General features: G+C 40.3%; 2 protein-coding genes across 2 annotated transcripts in view; one reads left to right on the forward strand and one right to left on the reverse strand.

Annotated features, from left to right (window-relative positions):
- The window catches only part of LOC137981126 (uncharacterized), a 31,924-nt gene that overhangs the window by 2,462 nt on the left and 14,718 nt on the right, over positions 1 to 14,744 (reverse strand). The window contains exons 7-16 of the mRNA XM_068828470.1: positions 14,169 to 14,313; positions 12,367 to 12,621; positions 11,508 to 11,754; positions 10,552 to 10,770; positions 10,140 to 10,434; positions 9,113 to 9,674; positions 3,453 to 3,613; positions 3,015 to 3,159; positions 1,244 to 1,498; positions 385 to 631 (exon numbers count right to left, since the gene is read on the reverse strand). Coding sequence (XP_068684571.1) covers positions 385 to 631; positions 1,244 to 1,498; positions 3,015 to 3,159; positions 3,453 to 3,613; positions 9,113 to 9,674; positions 10,140 to 10,434; positions 10,552 to 10,770; positions 11,508 to 11,754; positions 12,367 to 12,621; positions 14,169 to 14,313 — 2,531 coding nt within the window. The remainder of the gene's footprint in view (positions 1 to 384; positions 632 to 1,243; positions 1,499 to 3,014; positions 3,160 to 3,452; positions 3,614 to 9,112; positions 9,675 to 10,139; positions 10,435 to 10,551; positions 10,771 to 11,507; positions 11,755 to 12,366; positions 12,622 to 14,168; positions 14,314 to 14,744) is intronic.
- Positions 3,646 to 7,690, forward strand: LOC137980285 (protein FAM47A-like). The gene is made up of 3 exons (XM_068827685.1): positions 3,646 to 3,754; positions 5,958 to 6,606; positions 6,948 to 7,690. The coding sequence occupies exons 2-3, from the start codon at positions 6,085 to 6,087 to the stop codon at positions 7,017 to 7,019; spliced, it is 594 nt and encodes a 197-aa protein (XP_068683786.1). The 5' UTR covers positions 3,646 to 3,754; positions 5,958 to 6,084; the 3' UTR covers positions 7,020 to 7,690.

Raw genomic sequence — 14,744 nt, forward strand, 5'->3', positions numbered from 1 at the left:
GGGTGCATATGCGAGGACGTTTTATTTGCAAAAATTTATCTTCCTGAGGTGTTACTTGTGAGTGAAGTGGCTGCTTTCGCGTGTGCCCCCGCGACAAAGACATGGATTATGTTTGTTTTGATATTTCAGCAGGCCAATGCCAGCCGAAATATCGTTAAAAATACATTTTCGTGTTGTTTTATCAGTCGTACAGTAGTCCACTTGACTTTCATAAATATTTTTTTAATCAATTTTGACTGATTACGATCTTCTCTGATCCAACGCATGGCAAGACTTATCGACCAACGGTTTTTGCAAAGGTTTTAAAACCTCAACTTCACTGATTTGTTTTGGTGTTTGCCGGTTTGACAGTGTGATTGATTGTTCGGTTTTATAGTCACTCACCTAAATTGTTATGTGGATAGAAGGCATGTGCCAGAGTTCCTCCTTGTCCGTCAAATGGATACGCATCCCCGTGATGTCCTCCATCAAATTTGATGAGAATATCCACATCCTTGTCTGCAAGTTGGCTATCCTCTTTGATTCTCAAGTTAGTGGCCTTGGACCACAAATCAAATGATTTCTTGAAAATTTGTCGCTGTTCTCCTTGTGAAAGGTCATTTGTAAAGGACTTGATTCTGTACGTAAGATCCTGTCATAAATGAAACAACTATGTTTTAGCTTAACCCTAACTTGAAAGCAGGGTCGTAACGAGGTATATGGGATAAGGGATCAAAGGCCTGAAAAGGGCCGGGATCAGGGATCACAGCCCCGGGATCTGGGGCCCGTTTCTCGAAAGTCCCGAAAACCGCTTGTTTTGGAGAGCCGATCTTTTAACATGATTTCAAGGTAACAAAAAGAAAAATGACTGGGAAGTTTGACGACTTAAGTCCTCTCCGTTCTTGAGTTACAAAGGGAATTGTGACACCCGAGTTTCGGGACTTTTGAGAAACAGGCCCCTGGAATCACAACCCGCGGGATCGGGCTTTGCAATGCTTTTCGTGGTGTCCCCATCGGGGATCAAATTTTTGCGGGTTCAGGGATCAAAATTTTGGGTATATGGGATCAGTTACGAAAAATATACCTCGTCACGAGCCTTTGAAAGCCACGGCTGACTTTGCGATTACATAAACCTGGTTTTATCAAACCAGGAACATTGTTCGTAAGAGAATAGAGAGGATAATAGATTGAGCTTGTATTGTGTCCATCGAGTCGCTGATACGACGTATTTCTTTACAGACACTTCTTCAGGGTGCAAACATACTTTTTTTTGCCAATATGAGCCTTGCAAAGTGAATCGCTTCTTCCTCCGTTTGTTGTTGTCAGACCTGCCAAAATCTGACACTCCACAGCGAGATTTGCCCATCAGCTTGATTGTATCAGCATCCATCTGGCCTGTTTCTTTTAACCCAGCATAACGTTGAAGCATTTTGATGGATTTTTCCAAGTCTTGTTGACTTCTGAGATTTCCAGTTCTAGGGTCATCATTCACTAAATATCCGTATCTTGTCAACCAGTCCTACAAAGCAACAAAGGCCCAAATCAGAAAATCTATCTCTTCCCCTCTCATCACATCTTCTCAGTGTCAAAGGCACAAGTAACATAATTTTCAAATCACAATATTTTTCTCTCTTTGCAACTTACAGTGTCGCCAGAAAGTTATCAAAGAATTGTTGGAATGACGAATTCATATTAGTTCGGGCCTCAATCTTTTTTAAAACCATGAACAGATAAACAAAGTCTTTTTTCAAACTTAAAAAAAACGGCTACTATTTTTTTGTTCATCTTTTTCAGGTGTCAGTTTTACTTTATTCAAATCTGATGCGAATTGAAAAATTCAGCTCGTCACATTTTACGTCTCGCGCTGTGATTGTGACCCGAGCGGGCAAGATGGAGCTATCTTGCCGCTCGGGATTTCTCGCTTAGTCCCGCAAGATCAAACATATTTTTTTGGTGTTTTATATTGACCAAGCTTTTTCGGTCAAGATGGCTGGATATTGGCCTCGTTCTTTTTATTGCGTGTTTATGTACCTCGACTCATAAACACGCAAAAAAAAGAACTTGGCCAATATCCAGCCACCTTGACTGAAAAAGCTTGATTAGTAACCCACATTTTATTATATGGCTAGTGTTTCTGGCCGATATAACGCTCGCTCCGATTGGATAAGAGCAGCTAAGTGCTAGGGTAATACCCACGGGCCGATTATCGATTCAGCAAATTAGTTTTTCTTCCGCTTTAGAACCGTTCTGTTAGCCATATAATAAACAACTCAATAACCTCGGCCGTTCGGTCGTTACAGCAAAATCTCAAACCTCAGCCTTGCTGCTGTATTAACCTCACTGTCGCTCGGTCGATACGGCAAGGCTGTATTGTATTGCTGTATTGACCTCACTCTCTGTTATTAAGTAGTTATTATTAACTTTCAAAAAATCACTCGTGCCCATAAATCACCAAACGCAGTCGCATTCATACGATGTTTAAAAATTTATTAGCTGGGCGCTGATATTTTACCACACAAACCCGCTTTCACTGATGAGGCCTGCGCCTTTTAATTTTGCCCCCGAAAATGTTAACGCTTCCTTAACAAAAACAACGAAAAACTAACAAAATATTTTTTCAACGTTCCCACAATGTTTTCTTAACCTTCTCCAAAACATTATTCATAGTTATCGAGACAACAGATAAGTTTAAGCTCAACGGAATTAAGATGTGGTATTACATCCTTTTTCGACTGTTTCACTTTACGTGACCCCCGGTTCAGCTGGGTATCTGCAAGACGATTCGCTTTGGATCTTTTATCAACTTAATGACGTAAATGTTTTAAGTTACATAGTCTGGGGATTTTCGCTAAAAGGACACAATGTGAAGCGACTAAATTTTGCCTCAAAGCTGCTTCATTAAATTGTAAAAAAAGAACAAGAAATTTTCCCCTTGTTTTGCCGGGAAGCGTGCCGATCACTTATGGCAAGAAAAGTGCGACTGGGTTTTTATCGAGGAATTAATTATACAATGATATGAGGGAAAAGTCACTTACTATTCCTCCGGCCACAAGTTTTGAGCTAACTGGGCTGCTTTCAACCGGATTCTGTAAACAAACAATGCAAAAAATTGCTGCGCAGAGAGCATAGGCAGTTCTCTTGTCGAGAGGGTCGAAATTCTTCCCGGGTGCCATGGGTGTTCTTCGTGTTTATCCTTAGATGATTTGGAGATGGCAGTTCCGACTATGTTGACTTAAACTGAGTCACCGACCCCTTTATGTAACCGGCCAACTCCTCCGCAACAGCAACATCGTTTCCGTCACTGCGTAGGAAAGGGAGTGTACACCATTCTCAGGAGAAGTGCTAAAGCGTAACATGATCCTTTATCTGGTTGTTAATTTACATCCATATATGGAAATGTTCCATTTTTCGCGTGGCAGGGACACACACGACGTGCTCATGATTCATGATGATGCGTCTCACGTTAGTCGTACTTGACCTTGAGGTCATTGATGACTCCAGTAAAATCAAGAAAAGCAATTAATTGGTTGTGCTTGACTGATTGTCTGTCTACGCCTTTAAGTGTTTGTTGTGTTGACCGCGTATTGTCTCCGTTTCTGTTCTCCTTTGCATATCCAAAATGATCTGCCCCAAACTAATGAACAATTGGACGGGTTTTTAATTAATACCACCCTAAGCCGGCCGAGAGCGAAAACTAAACCGCCAACTGATGACAGGTTCAGATATCCACAAACTACCTTATTAGGTACGAGTACATCCTTTTCCTTTCTGCTCGGTTTGAGTAAAAAAAGTGGTCCTGCTAAGAGATAAGTTTTGTTTTGATGCCCAAGTAGATTTTCGTATCTCTAAAATATCAACAGGTAATATGCTCAAGGCCACGTTGCGAACTGTTACTCGTAACCGGAGTATCCACGTTTAACAAAAAACAAACACCTGCCCAATGGTGTAAAGTCTAAAATCACAGGCCACTTTTAATAGTATTGATCATAAACATCGCTTGAACCTGAACAATTGTGCCTTACTTTCGCAACTGATTACTGAAAGTCGAGATTAAGCCGGATCTTTGTAAAAGCTTGAAAAAGCTTGTTTAGAAATCTCTTGCTTAAATTAAGCTCTAAAACAACGAAAAAAGCCGCCAAAGGTGTAGGTAACAATGACTTAATTACCATATCTGGTTTGTCACGAAACTTTCCCTTCAACACATCTAACCATTTTCAACATAAATAATGCGTTTCTTTTATATTTGTTTACCAGTCAAGGTCGCTCGGCTTGTTGTTGCTAGGGAAAAGGTGTGCAAAAAACTATTTTAAATAAAATCATTTATTGATTTAACGTTGTAAAATTATGATTTAATACGCCAGTATTATCAGTAGAAAGATGTAAGGTGTAATATCTGTGTGCTTCACATCTCATGGATTTGGTTCAGTTGGCCATAAGGGACTTGTTGTCTAAATCGGAAATTACGACACTAATTTCCGCACTCCCAGACAATCTCATTGATTCTACAAGGCTGCGTTCGGATTTGTCCGGAAGTTTCTGTGACGTGAATTCATTCGCCTTTGTATCATTTTTAATATCAAATAAGGCCAAGGATGCAAGGTTCTCCTTGTGCTTCCGTTTGTCTGCTCTTCCTGGATGTTTCACTTCCTTGTTCGCTACCCGATACATTGTTTTATACTAGTTTTTAGGTTAAATTAACATGATTCTTTTTTTTAATTTTTGCAAGTTTGACATTTCAATCACAACTATTACATAACAATTTACTTGCCTGTTGTCAACTTTGTTGAGAACATTTAATGCATCCTCTCCTCCAGTCTCACACAAATGACAGTTAGGTAACCGCACAAATTAATGAATAAAGCGAATTGGGTGGATAACGCTCTCCATTTTGATTGGCCACTTCACAAACGAACTTGCTCAACCAAAAATATAGTGTATTTGGTGACATGTGCTCCAGTGAAACGGTCAGATTTTGAACATCTTCACATTAGAGACCGGCCACTCCAACAAGTTCTGACATTGCACATGTATTTTGCCGTCATCGCTGCCATTCGTCCAAGACTTTTCTGCACCATTTAGTGTTGTATTGTGTTGCTGGTCTCTTCTTTTTTTTACCCTTTGGAGAGCTAAACCGACCAGCCATGTTTCTACTACAAAAGCTCTATGAAAATGAATTGCCTAATTCAGTGCTGAGTATTTGCAAACTCTTATGGGACAGCTCCACACCCGCGTGATTAACATGACAAGCACATTCTATTGTTTCATTTCACAAGTAAGATAAAATACTCACGTCCAACCGTTTTAAATGCCTATAAAGGTCTCCCGCTCATATTTTATCTATTACATATCAAGGCAGAATATTTTATCGTTTTTGGTGCGTTAGAAATGTTTATGATTATGATTATTATGATTATTATTATTATTATTATTATTATTATTATTATTATTTATGTCATACTTCATTTTACAGCTTTGTTTACTCTCATATTGTTTAGTAGCTAGTATCACCTTGGAAGTGGATACTCTGTATCTTCCCAACCATGAAACAACACAGAGGACAGACCACTACACAAAGAACTCCATTCCCTTCTCTTTGGCAAATAGGGTGGGTTGGGGTTCTCAGATAAGGGAAATGGTAAATGTCTTCCTTATACAAGAAGGCTGGAGTGTCCATTCATTTGCAAATGCCATAATGATTACCAAGCCAGCACTTTCTCCTCGGTTATTTAGAAACCCTGAGTGTTTGCGTGCAGTTTGAAATATCCATGAAGTTCGGCATAGTTCTTTAATACTCAATCAACTGAGCCAAGCAGTAAACTGTCATGTTAAGTCGAAGAATGACGAGTAAAATCGTCTGGCGTCAGACAGAGTAAAATCTCACTCCTGAGAGTCAATGGTTAAATGCCATCAATATCTACATAATTACCACAGGTTCCTTATTTTTCTAATTTTGAAATTATATTTTCTAACGCTATCAGAGTCAACAAGACCTGTCTTTGTTGGAAGAAGGAGAACTTGAAGAAAGGTTGAAGTTGGCTTTAGAATCTGATCGTACAGAAATCAATACAATGTCTACTGCTGAGTTTAAAAGACAAGCACTCTACAATGAGCTTGAAACAAGATCTAAAGGTACAAGTCATAGGTGGGAGCATACCTGGATCAGAGCCATTATCAAGAAAAGAATTTACGTTTGATGGTTCAAAGCACAGTGTCACCAATAGTGCTCAGGGAAGTAAAGCAAGTTTGTCATCATTGTCTTCAGCGCCTAAAGGGAGCAAGGCTAGTCTTGTATCCACTACACCTCCTAAAGGAAGCAAAGCAAGTCTAATATCAACCACGCCCCCAAAAGGAAGTAAATCAAGCCTATTATCAACGACCCCTCCTAAAGGTAGCAAATCAAGCCTTGCGACCGCAACTCCTCCAAAAGGCAGCAAATCAAGTCTTGCCGCGGCGTCGTTGGGCACACCGCCAAAACAAGGTGCAACAAAAATGAATCTCACCTCTGAAACACCTCGTCAAGAAACTAAAACCAGTTTCATGTCACCATTGCTGAATGACCCTATACCTCAGATGGGGGAAACTGCTGCAGAATCACAAGAGTCCAGGGGTTCATCAGCTAATGAAAATGTAAGTATGATCTCTTATGCATTATTTTTGGAAAATGATGTTCTTCGAAATCCAAATGAACCTCATCTCTTTTCTCTCAAAAGGCCATCACTTGTCCATATTTTTCTTATATTGCCGGCTCAAAGGGATTTAACTGAGTTGTCATATTAATCCTCAAACCATAACTTAAGGTATTAAAGTCTAAACAACAAAAATATCAGTGAGAATGGAATCTGTATGTCTTGGCAACTGAAACGTATAAACACTGAAATTCGTCAAGTGAAAATAACAGTTATTATTATGACAATCTACACCATACTGTTAAACAAAATGGATTTTTCTTGTTTCATTGATGTTTTCAGGAAATTACTGGACTTTCTGTTGATGCTGCTTCCGATCCCAATGATCTGATGGCATTTCTACAAAATTGGTAGCTGGTGTGTGAGTTTGGTGTGATCTGAAAATAATAATTATTATTACCCATCATTTTGTGTCAAGAATTGTTCTTGTAAATTAGTAGGGTTATTTTTAGTTTTGTGCTTTAAGGATTAACGAAACACATTTAATCGGTTTCTAATTTGACCCACATGGGTCACGAAAGAAAGTAAGGTATATTTGTTAGGTATGTATTAAAGGTACAAACCATTAAAGGACTTCTATTGTAGAAAGAATCGTCTGGTCTTGCTGAACTGACAATAAAGGGTCTCAGACGAAACAGCATCTAAGTGACGTTTGCTCCTCATTTTGCAAACTGACGTCCAGTTTCCACTGAATCAACTACACCAAAATGAAGGAGTAACTGCTGAGTGCACCGAAAACCGGGGCTATGTGTCTGCATATCTAGTGGGCTACGCGGCGACCCGGCTTCGTGGCTCAACGTGTTTGCGCAAATGAAGTGGTTGGTCAAAACTGTGGTACGGCGTCGGTGGAAGAGTGGTAACGTACATGTATCAGTCGCTCCCTTCTGTTTGGGCGACGACTTTGGGGAGATTGCTCGCAACGCAAGTGAAAGATGCTCCCATATAGACCAACAGACCAGACCTTCGGTTTACAGTACTTATCAGTGTCCGAGAAGATCTTGAAGTCTAATCCAAAGATCGTGGGTTCAATTCATATGGGTAAAGTTGTTGTTCTTAAATCTAAACCTTCAATTCAAGCATTCTATCTTGCAATTTAAACTCGCAATTATAAATTCAAACATTTGTCTTTTGTCTTCCGCCACTTTGGTCCGGTAAATGAAGTCCACCCAAGCTTTGGGTTTAAGAACAAAAAGTTTGCATTTTGGTGGGGATGGATACCCATAAATTCCCACCCTGGTCAGAGTTTTTCTCTGTCCTTTGTGGGCCCATTTCCATTTGTAGGGCTAACGCTCACATGGTTCATATGGGTTAGGGTTAGGGTTAGATCACCGCTGCTCTACCGACTGAGCTACAAGGTCAGACTGGAGCAGGCCGTGGGAACTGGAGATGTCAAAGTCACGGCAATGAACAATTCCCACCCTGGTCAGAGTTTTTCTCTGTCCTTTTGTGGGCCCATTCTGTTAGTAGGGCTAACCGTCACATGGTTCATATGGGCGAAGAAGTTGGCTACGCGGTACGCAGTGAGATGATCTCGTGAAAAATGTAGTTAACGGAACCGTAAATGAAAGCTAAAATGTTAAAAGAGAGTTTTGCCTAATCACTGAAAAGAGCGCTTAGGCTTAATCAGTAAACGAGTGCTATTTTCTTCACACGACCTTGTGAAAAATGTAGTTAACCGAACCGTAAAATTCACAATCGATCACTGCTTAATTCGCGAATCACGCCTTAAGAACGAGAAATTCTCTTTTGAATAAATTACATACGTCAACTTGAATTTATTAGTTTCTGCGTACCGCGTAGCCAGCTACGCAAACAACGGGTTGCCATTCTTCTTAAGTTCGTCTGTCAGGCTGATCTTAACACCATAAACTATCTATGTGCAACGCAATCTGCTGGGTTCGATCGGAGACGACGGCGGCCGGAGAGGGGAAGGGGTGGAGTAGAAAGGAGCTCGAGATTAAAGCCTTGGGTATTACAAGATGGCAATTGCGGAAGAGGTTGCGTTTTTTTTAATCAGTTTAATTTAACTGACTCATAACTATGCAAAATTAGAAGTATATAAACATCTCGGTCTGCGGATCATAAATAGTATTAATAACAACCTTACAATATATTAATTTCTATCGGCAATCATACATTGTTACCCAGAATTTGCACAAAAATAAAACCTGAGGGACTAAAACAAAGAACTAGTGTCCCCTATCTACGGTGAATCTATGTTACTATGTACACGGAAAATATCGTAAAATACTGCAGAAACTAATGTATGATCATTTCGAAACGGTCTCGAACAGTAACTTGATTTAACACTCTTGCCGAGTTTGCTGGTATCCTTGGACAACTTTTCATCTTTCGTTTTCTTACGACGTACCTCAAGGGTTATAAATCTAGTGAAAAACGTCCAGTTTTTTGTCAAGTTTTTAACAATAACTTGATTGAATTACTCAAAGGTTTACTTTGGAAGCAAACACCACCAAAGAAAACAGCACGGCAAGACTACTTGAGATTATCGTTGAGCCAGAGGAGCACTGGCAAGGGCAGCCTTTCCCGGCGGCTTGTGGAGTGGCAATCGATGCGTCATTGTTGCCATCTGATGTCGTGTAGATTGGATCTGTGACCATCAAATTGTCCTTTTCACATCGCATCCACACGAGAGCGATACTCCTCGGATAACCATCTTTCACTTTAATTGCTATGTCATCAAATCTGTAATACTTCCCTTCAGCGAAGAAATAAGATATGCCGTTTCTCCATTTCATAGCTGCATTAATTTTGCTTGGAAGTCCTTTCCAAGCTCTTATGTTCTTGGGGTAGCCATAGTCAATCTTGTTTCCGTAAAAACGCCAATACTGGTTTCCTTTAAAAAAGTACGTTCTTCCGTTCCTCCCCCATGTAAACACAGCATCCATATCTGCCATATCCATAGTTAGCCCGTAGGCAGTAATCGAACTTGCCTTGTCCTCACTTATGTACCGCCTGCGACTGCTGTCATAGAAGTACTGCCAGTATCTGTAATTAGAAAAAGGAAAAATTAAGTTACAACATTACTTCCTTCTCAGTCGTTTTCAGGTCAATATAGTTTCGTAGTTCTAAGTATCAGTCCATTTCTTCCGTCGCATGTTAGCTTTAGCTATCGAGCAAATAGGTTTGGCAGAAGAAAAAAAAAATTTCACGATTTTATCGCCGCTGTCACAAGAGGCAGCTAATCATTTGTTGTTTGTCGTCGTCCGCGAATCTACGTCTTTCTAATTACTATAAAATGAAGGAAACAAGTCTTTACTTTCATAGGTCGAGTGTAAAATTGGGTTCCAAATGAAAATGGCTTTGCCTCACTTAAAACAGGTTTAATCTAGGAACGACAGCTTTTATCGAAGTTAAAAAAGACCAGACTTGACTCTTCTTGCGACTTATACACGTTTTAAAAGTAAAATTCATGTTTCCTTAGTATAAAACGAGACAGGTAATACCACTTACCTAGAACCACTAAAGAAAACAAGACGATGAGAGCTCCTCTTATAAGCGGCATCTACTTTTTGAGGCAGGCCCTCCCACAGGTCAGTAACTTTATGAGGCCCACTCTCTAACCCTGTTCTAGATGATATGATCCAGTACTGGGTGCCCTTTATTGCATAAGTTTTTCCATCTGGAGCCAGAAAGAACGTGTCGTAATAGGGTATCGAACACACATCATTTTCAACAGGTATGGTAGGTTCGGTTGGCGTTGGTTTGTCTGTGACGCCATTTGTCGGTGTTTGGGTCGAAGGTTTACCTGAAAGAAGGAATGTACGGGAAATGTTGTTTTTCTTTTGCGGTTTTATTACTGTATAAATTATACTTCTTGGGGGATTAGTAACACCAGTTTTTGCAATTTTTTCCCTTGACTTACCATAAAGAGCCTGAATGCCCATAGTGTCATCATTGGTGAGCTGAATGTTTGGAAGATAGCCTTTGTACCAAGGATACATGATTGAGTCGCGTACATTAGAATGTTCCAGACCCAAACTGTGACCAAACTCGTGTACCGCCACCCAATCTAAATTGATGCCATTACTTGTTCCAGTCGTAAATCGCTCATCATCGTCAAAATGAGCGTCACCGGAAAGGCCTGAAACGAGTAATAAAATAACAAATAAAACGTTGTGAGCTAATTATCATTTAAAATGCCAGATTAAGTTTACGAATATACTTCTAATGAAGCTATGATCCTCGCAGTTATGAATGCCATTTTTTTCAATTGCGTAAAGAAGCCTGAAAAATTCAGGACTTCAACGGGGTTTGAACCCGTGACCTCGCGATACCGGCGCGACGCTCAAACCAACCGAGCCATGAAGCCTCTGACGTTGGGAGCCGGTCATTGTGGGTTCAAATGTTCCCATGATTTCATATCCGCAGTTCATATATGATCCATTTCGTATATCATTTCATCGTTGAATGTACTTCTTTTACAGATAGAATACAGGGTGCATATGCGAGGACGTTTTATTTGCAAAAATTTATCTTCCTGAGGTGTTACTTGTGAGTGAAGTGGCTGCTTTCGCGTGTGCCCCCGCGACAAAGACATGGATTATGTTTGTTTTGATATTTCAGCAGGCCAATGCCAGCCGAAATATCGTTAAAAATACATTTTCGTGTTGTTTTATCAGTCGTGCAGTAGTCCACTTGACTTTCATAAATATTTTTTTAATCAATTTTGACTGATTACGATCTTCTCTGATCCAACGCATGGCAAGACTTATCGACCAACGGTTTTTGCAAAGGTTTTAAAACCTCAACTTCACTGATTTGTTTTGGTGTTTGCCGGTTTGACAGTGTGATTGATTGTTCGGTTTTATAGTCACTCACCTAAATTGTTATGTGGATAGAAGGCATGTGCCAGAGTTCCTCCTTGTCCGTCAAATGGATACGCATCCCCGTGATGTCCTCCATCAAATTTGATGAGAATATCCACATCCTTGTCTGCAAGTTGGCTATCCTCTTTGATTCTCAAGTTAGTGGCCTTGGACCACAAATCAAATGATTTCTTGAAAATTTGTCGCTGTTCTCCTTGTGAAAGGTCATTTGTAAAGGACTTGATTCTGTACGTAAGATCCTGTCATAAATGAAACAACTATGTTTTAGCTTAACCCTAACTTGAAAGCAGGGTCGTAACGAGGTATATGGGATAAGGGATCAAAGGCCTGAAAAGGGCCGGGATCAGGGATCACAGCCCCGGGATCTGGGGCCCGTTTCTCGAAAGTCCCGAAAACCGCTTGTTTTGGAGAGCCGATCTTTTAACATGATTTCAAGGTAACAAAAAGAAAAATGACTGGGAAGTTTGACGACTTAAGTCCTCTCCGTTCTTGAGTTACAAAGGGAATTGTGACACCCGAGTTTCGGGACTTTTGAGAAACAGGCCCCTGGAATCACAACGCGCGGGATCGGGCTTTGCAATGCTTTTCGTGGTGTCCCCATCGGGGATCAAATTTTTGCGGGTTCAGGGATCAAAATTTTGGGTATATGGGATCAGTTACGAAAAATATACCTCGTCACGAGCCTTTGAAAGCCACGGCTGACTTTGCGATTACATAAACCTGGTTTTATCAAACCAGGAACATTGTTCGTAAGAGAATAGAGAGGATAATAGATTGAGCTTGTATTGTGTCCATCGAGTCGCTGATACGACGTATTTCTTTACAGACACTTCTTCAGGGTGCAAACATACTTTTTTTTGCCAATATGAGCCTTGCAAAGTGAATCGCTTCTTCCTCCGTTTGTTGTTGTCAGACCTGCCAAAATCTGACACTCCACAGCGAGATTTGCCCATCAGCTTGATTGTATCAGCATCCATCTGGCCTGTTTCTTTTAACCCAGCATAACGTTGAAGCATTTTGATGGATTTTTCCAAGTCTTGTTGACTTCTGAGATTTCCAGTTCTAGGGTCATCATTCACTAAATATCCGTATCTTGTCAACCAGTCCTACAAAGCAACAAAGGCCCAAATCAGAAAATCTATCTCTTCCCCTCTCATCACATCTTCTCAGTGTCAAAGGCACAAGTAACATAATTTTCAAATCACAATATTTTTCTCTCTTTGCAACTTACAGTGTCGCCAGAAAGTTATCAAAGAATTGTTGGAATGACGAATTCATATTAGTTCGGGCCTCAATCTTTTTTAAAACCATGAACAGATAAACAAAGTCTTTTTTCAAACTTAAAAAAAACGGCTACTATTTTTTTGTTCATCTTTTTCAGGTGTCAGTTTTACTTTATTCAAATCTGATGCGAATTGAAAAATTCAGCTCGTCACATTTTACGTCTCGCGCTGTGATTGTGACCCGAGCGGGCAAGATGGAGCTATCTTGCCGCTCGGGATTTCTCGCTTAGTCCCGCAAGATCAAAGATATTTTTTTGGTGTTTTACCTTATGTAATAAATCCTTTATTGACCAAGCTTGTTCGGTCAAGATGGCTGAATATTGGCCTCGTTCTTTTTATTGCGTGTGTATGTACCTCGACTCATAAACACGCAAAAAAAATAACTTGGCCAATATCCAGCCACCTTGACTGAAAAAGCTTGATCAGTAACCCACATTTTATTATATGGCTAGTGTTTCTGGCCGATATAACGCTCGCTCTGATTGGCTAAGAGCAGCTAAGTGCTAGGGTAATACCCACGGGCCGATTATGGATTCAGCAAATTAGTTTTTCTTCCGCTTTAGAACCGTTCTGTTAGCCATATAATAAACAACTCAATAACCTCGGCCGTTCGGTCGTTACAGCAAAATCTCAAACCTCAGCCTTGCTAACCGTATTAACCTCACTGTCGCTCGGTCGATACGGCAAGGCTGTATTGTATTGCTGTATTGACCTCACTCTCTGTTATTAAGTAGTTATTATTAACTTTCAAAAAATCACTCGTGCCCATAAATCACCAAACGCAGTCGCATTCATACGATGTTTAAAAATTTATTAGCTGGGCGCTGATATTTTACCACACAAACCCGCTTTCACTGATGAGGCCTGCTCCTTTTAATTTTGCCCCCGAAAATGTTAACGCTTCCTTAACAAAAACACCGAAAAACTAACAAAATATTTTTTCAACGTTCCCACAATGTTTTCTTAACCTTCTCCAAAACATTATTCATAGTTATCGAGACAACAGATAAGTTTAAGGTCAACGGAATTAAGATGTGGTATTACATCCTTTTTCGACAGTAAAATTCCTGTTTCACTTTACGTGACCCCCGGTTCAGCTGGGTATCTGCAAGACGATTCGCTTTGGATCTTTTATCAACTTAATGACGTAAATGTTTTAAGTTACATAGTCTGGGGATTTTCGCTAAAAGGACACAATGTGAAGCGACTTAATTTTGCCTCAAAGCTGCTTCATTAAATTGTAAAAAAAGAACAAGAAATTTTCCCCTTGTTTTGCCGGGAAGCGTGCCGATCACTTATGGCAAGAAAAGTGCGACTGGGTTTTTATCGAGGAATTAATTATACAATGATATGAGGGAAAAGTCACTTACTATTCCTCCGGCTACAAGTTTTGAGCTAACTGGGCTGCTCTCAACCAGATTCTGTAAACAAACAATGCAAAAAATTGCTGCGAAGATAGCATAGGCAGTTCTCGTGTCGAGAGGGCCGAAATTCTTCCCGGGTGCCATGGGTGTTCTTCGTGTTTATCCTTAGATGATTTGGAGATGGCAGTTCCGACTATGTTGACTTAAACTGAGTTAGCGACCCCTTTATATAACAGGCCAACTCCTCCGCAATAGCAACATCGTTTCCGTCACTGCGTTGAAAAGGGAGTGTACACCATTCTCAGCGGAAGTGCTCAAGCGTAACATGATCCTTTATCTGGTTGTTAATTTACATCCATATATGGAAATGTTCCATTTTTCGCGTGGCAGGGACACACATGACGTGCTCATGATTCATGATGATGCGTCTCACGTTAGTCGTACTTGACCTTGAGGTCATTGATGACTCCAGTAAAATCAAGAAAAGCAATTAATTGGTTGTGCTTGACTGATTGTCTGTCTACGCCTTTAAGTGTTGTGTTGACCGCGTATTGTCTCCGTTTCTGTTCTCCATTGCATATC

Source organism: Montipora foliosa, chromosome 12, assembly GCF_036669935.1.
Source record: "Montipora foliosa isolate CH-2021 chromosome 12, ASM3666993v2, whole genome shotgun sequence".
Taxonomy (NCBI): Eukaryota; Metazoa; Cnidaria; class Anthozoa; order Scleractinia; family Acroporidae; genus Montipora; species Montipora foliosa.

Coding starts and splice junctions, on each gene's coding strand:
- LOC137980285 (XM_068827685.1), top strand. CDS start 6,085: ATGAGCTTGAAACAAGATCTAAAGGTACAAGTCATAGGTGGGAGCATA. Junction 6,607..6,947: donor GTTCATCAGCTAATGAAAAT/GTAAGTATGATC, acceptor TGATGTTTTCAG/GAAATTACTGGACTTTCTGT.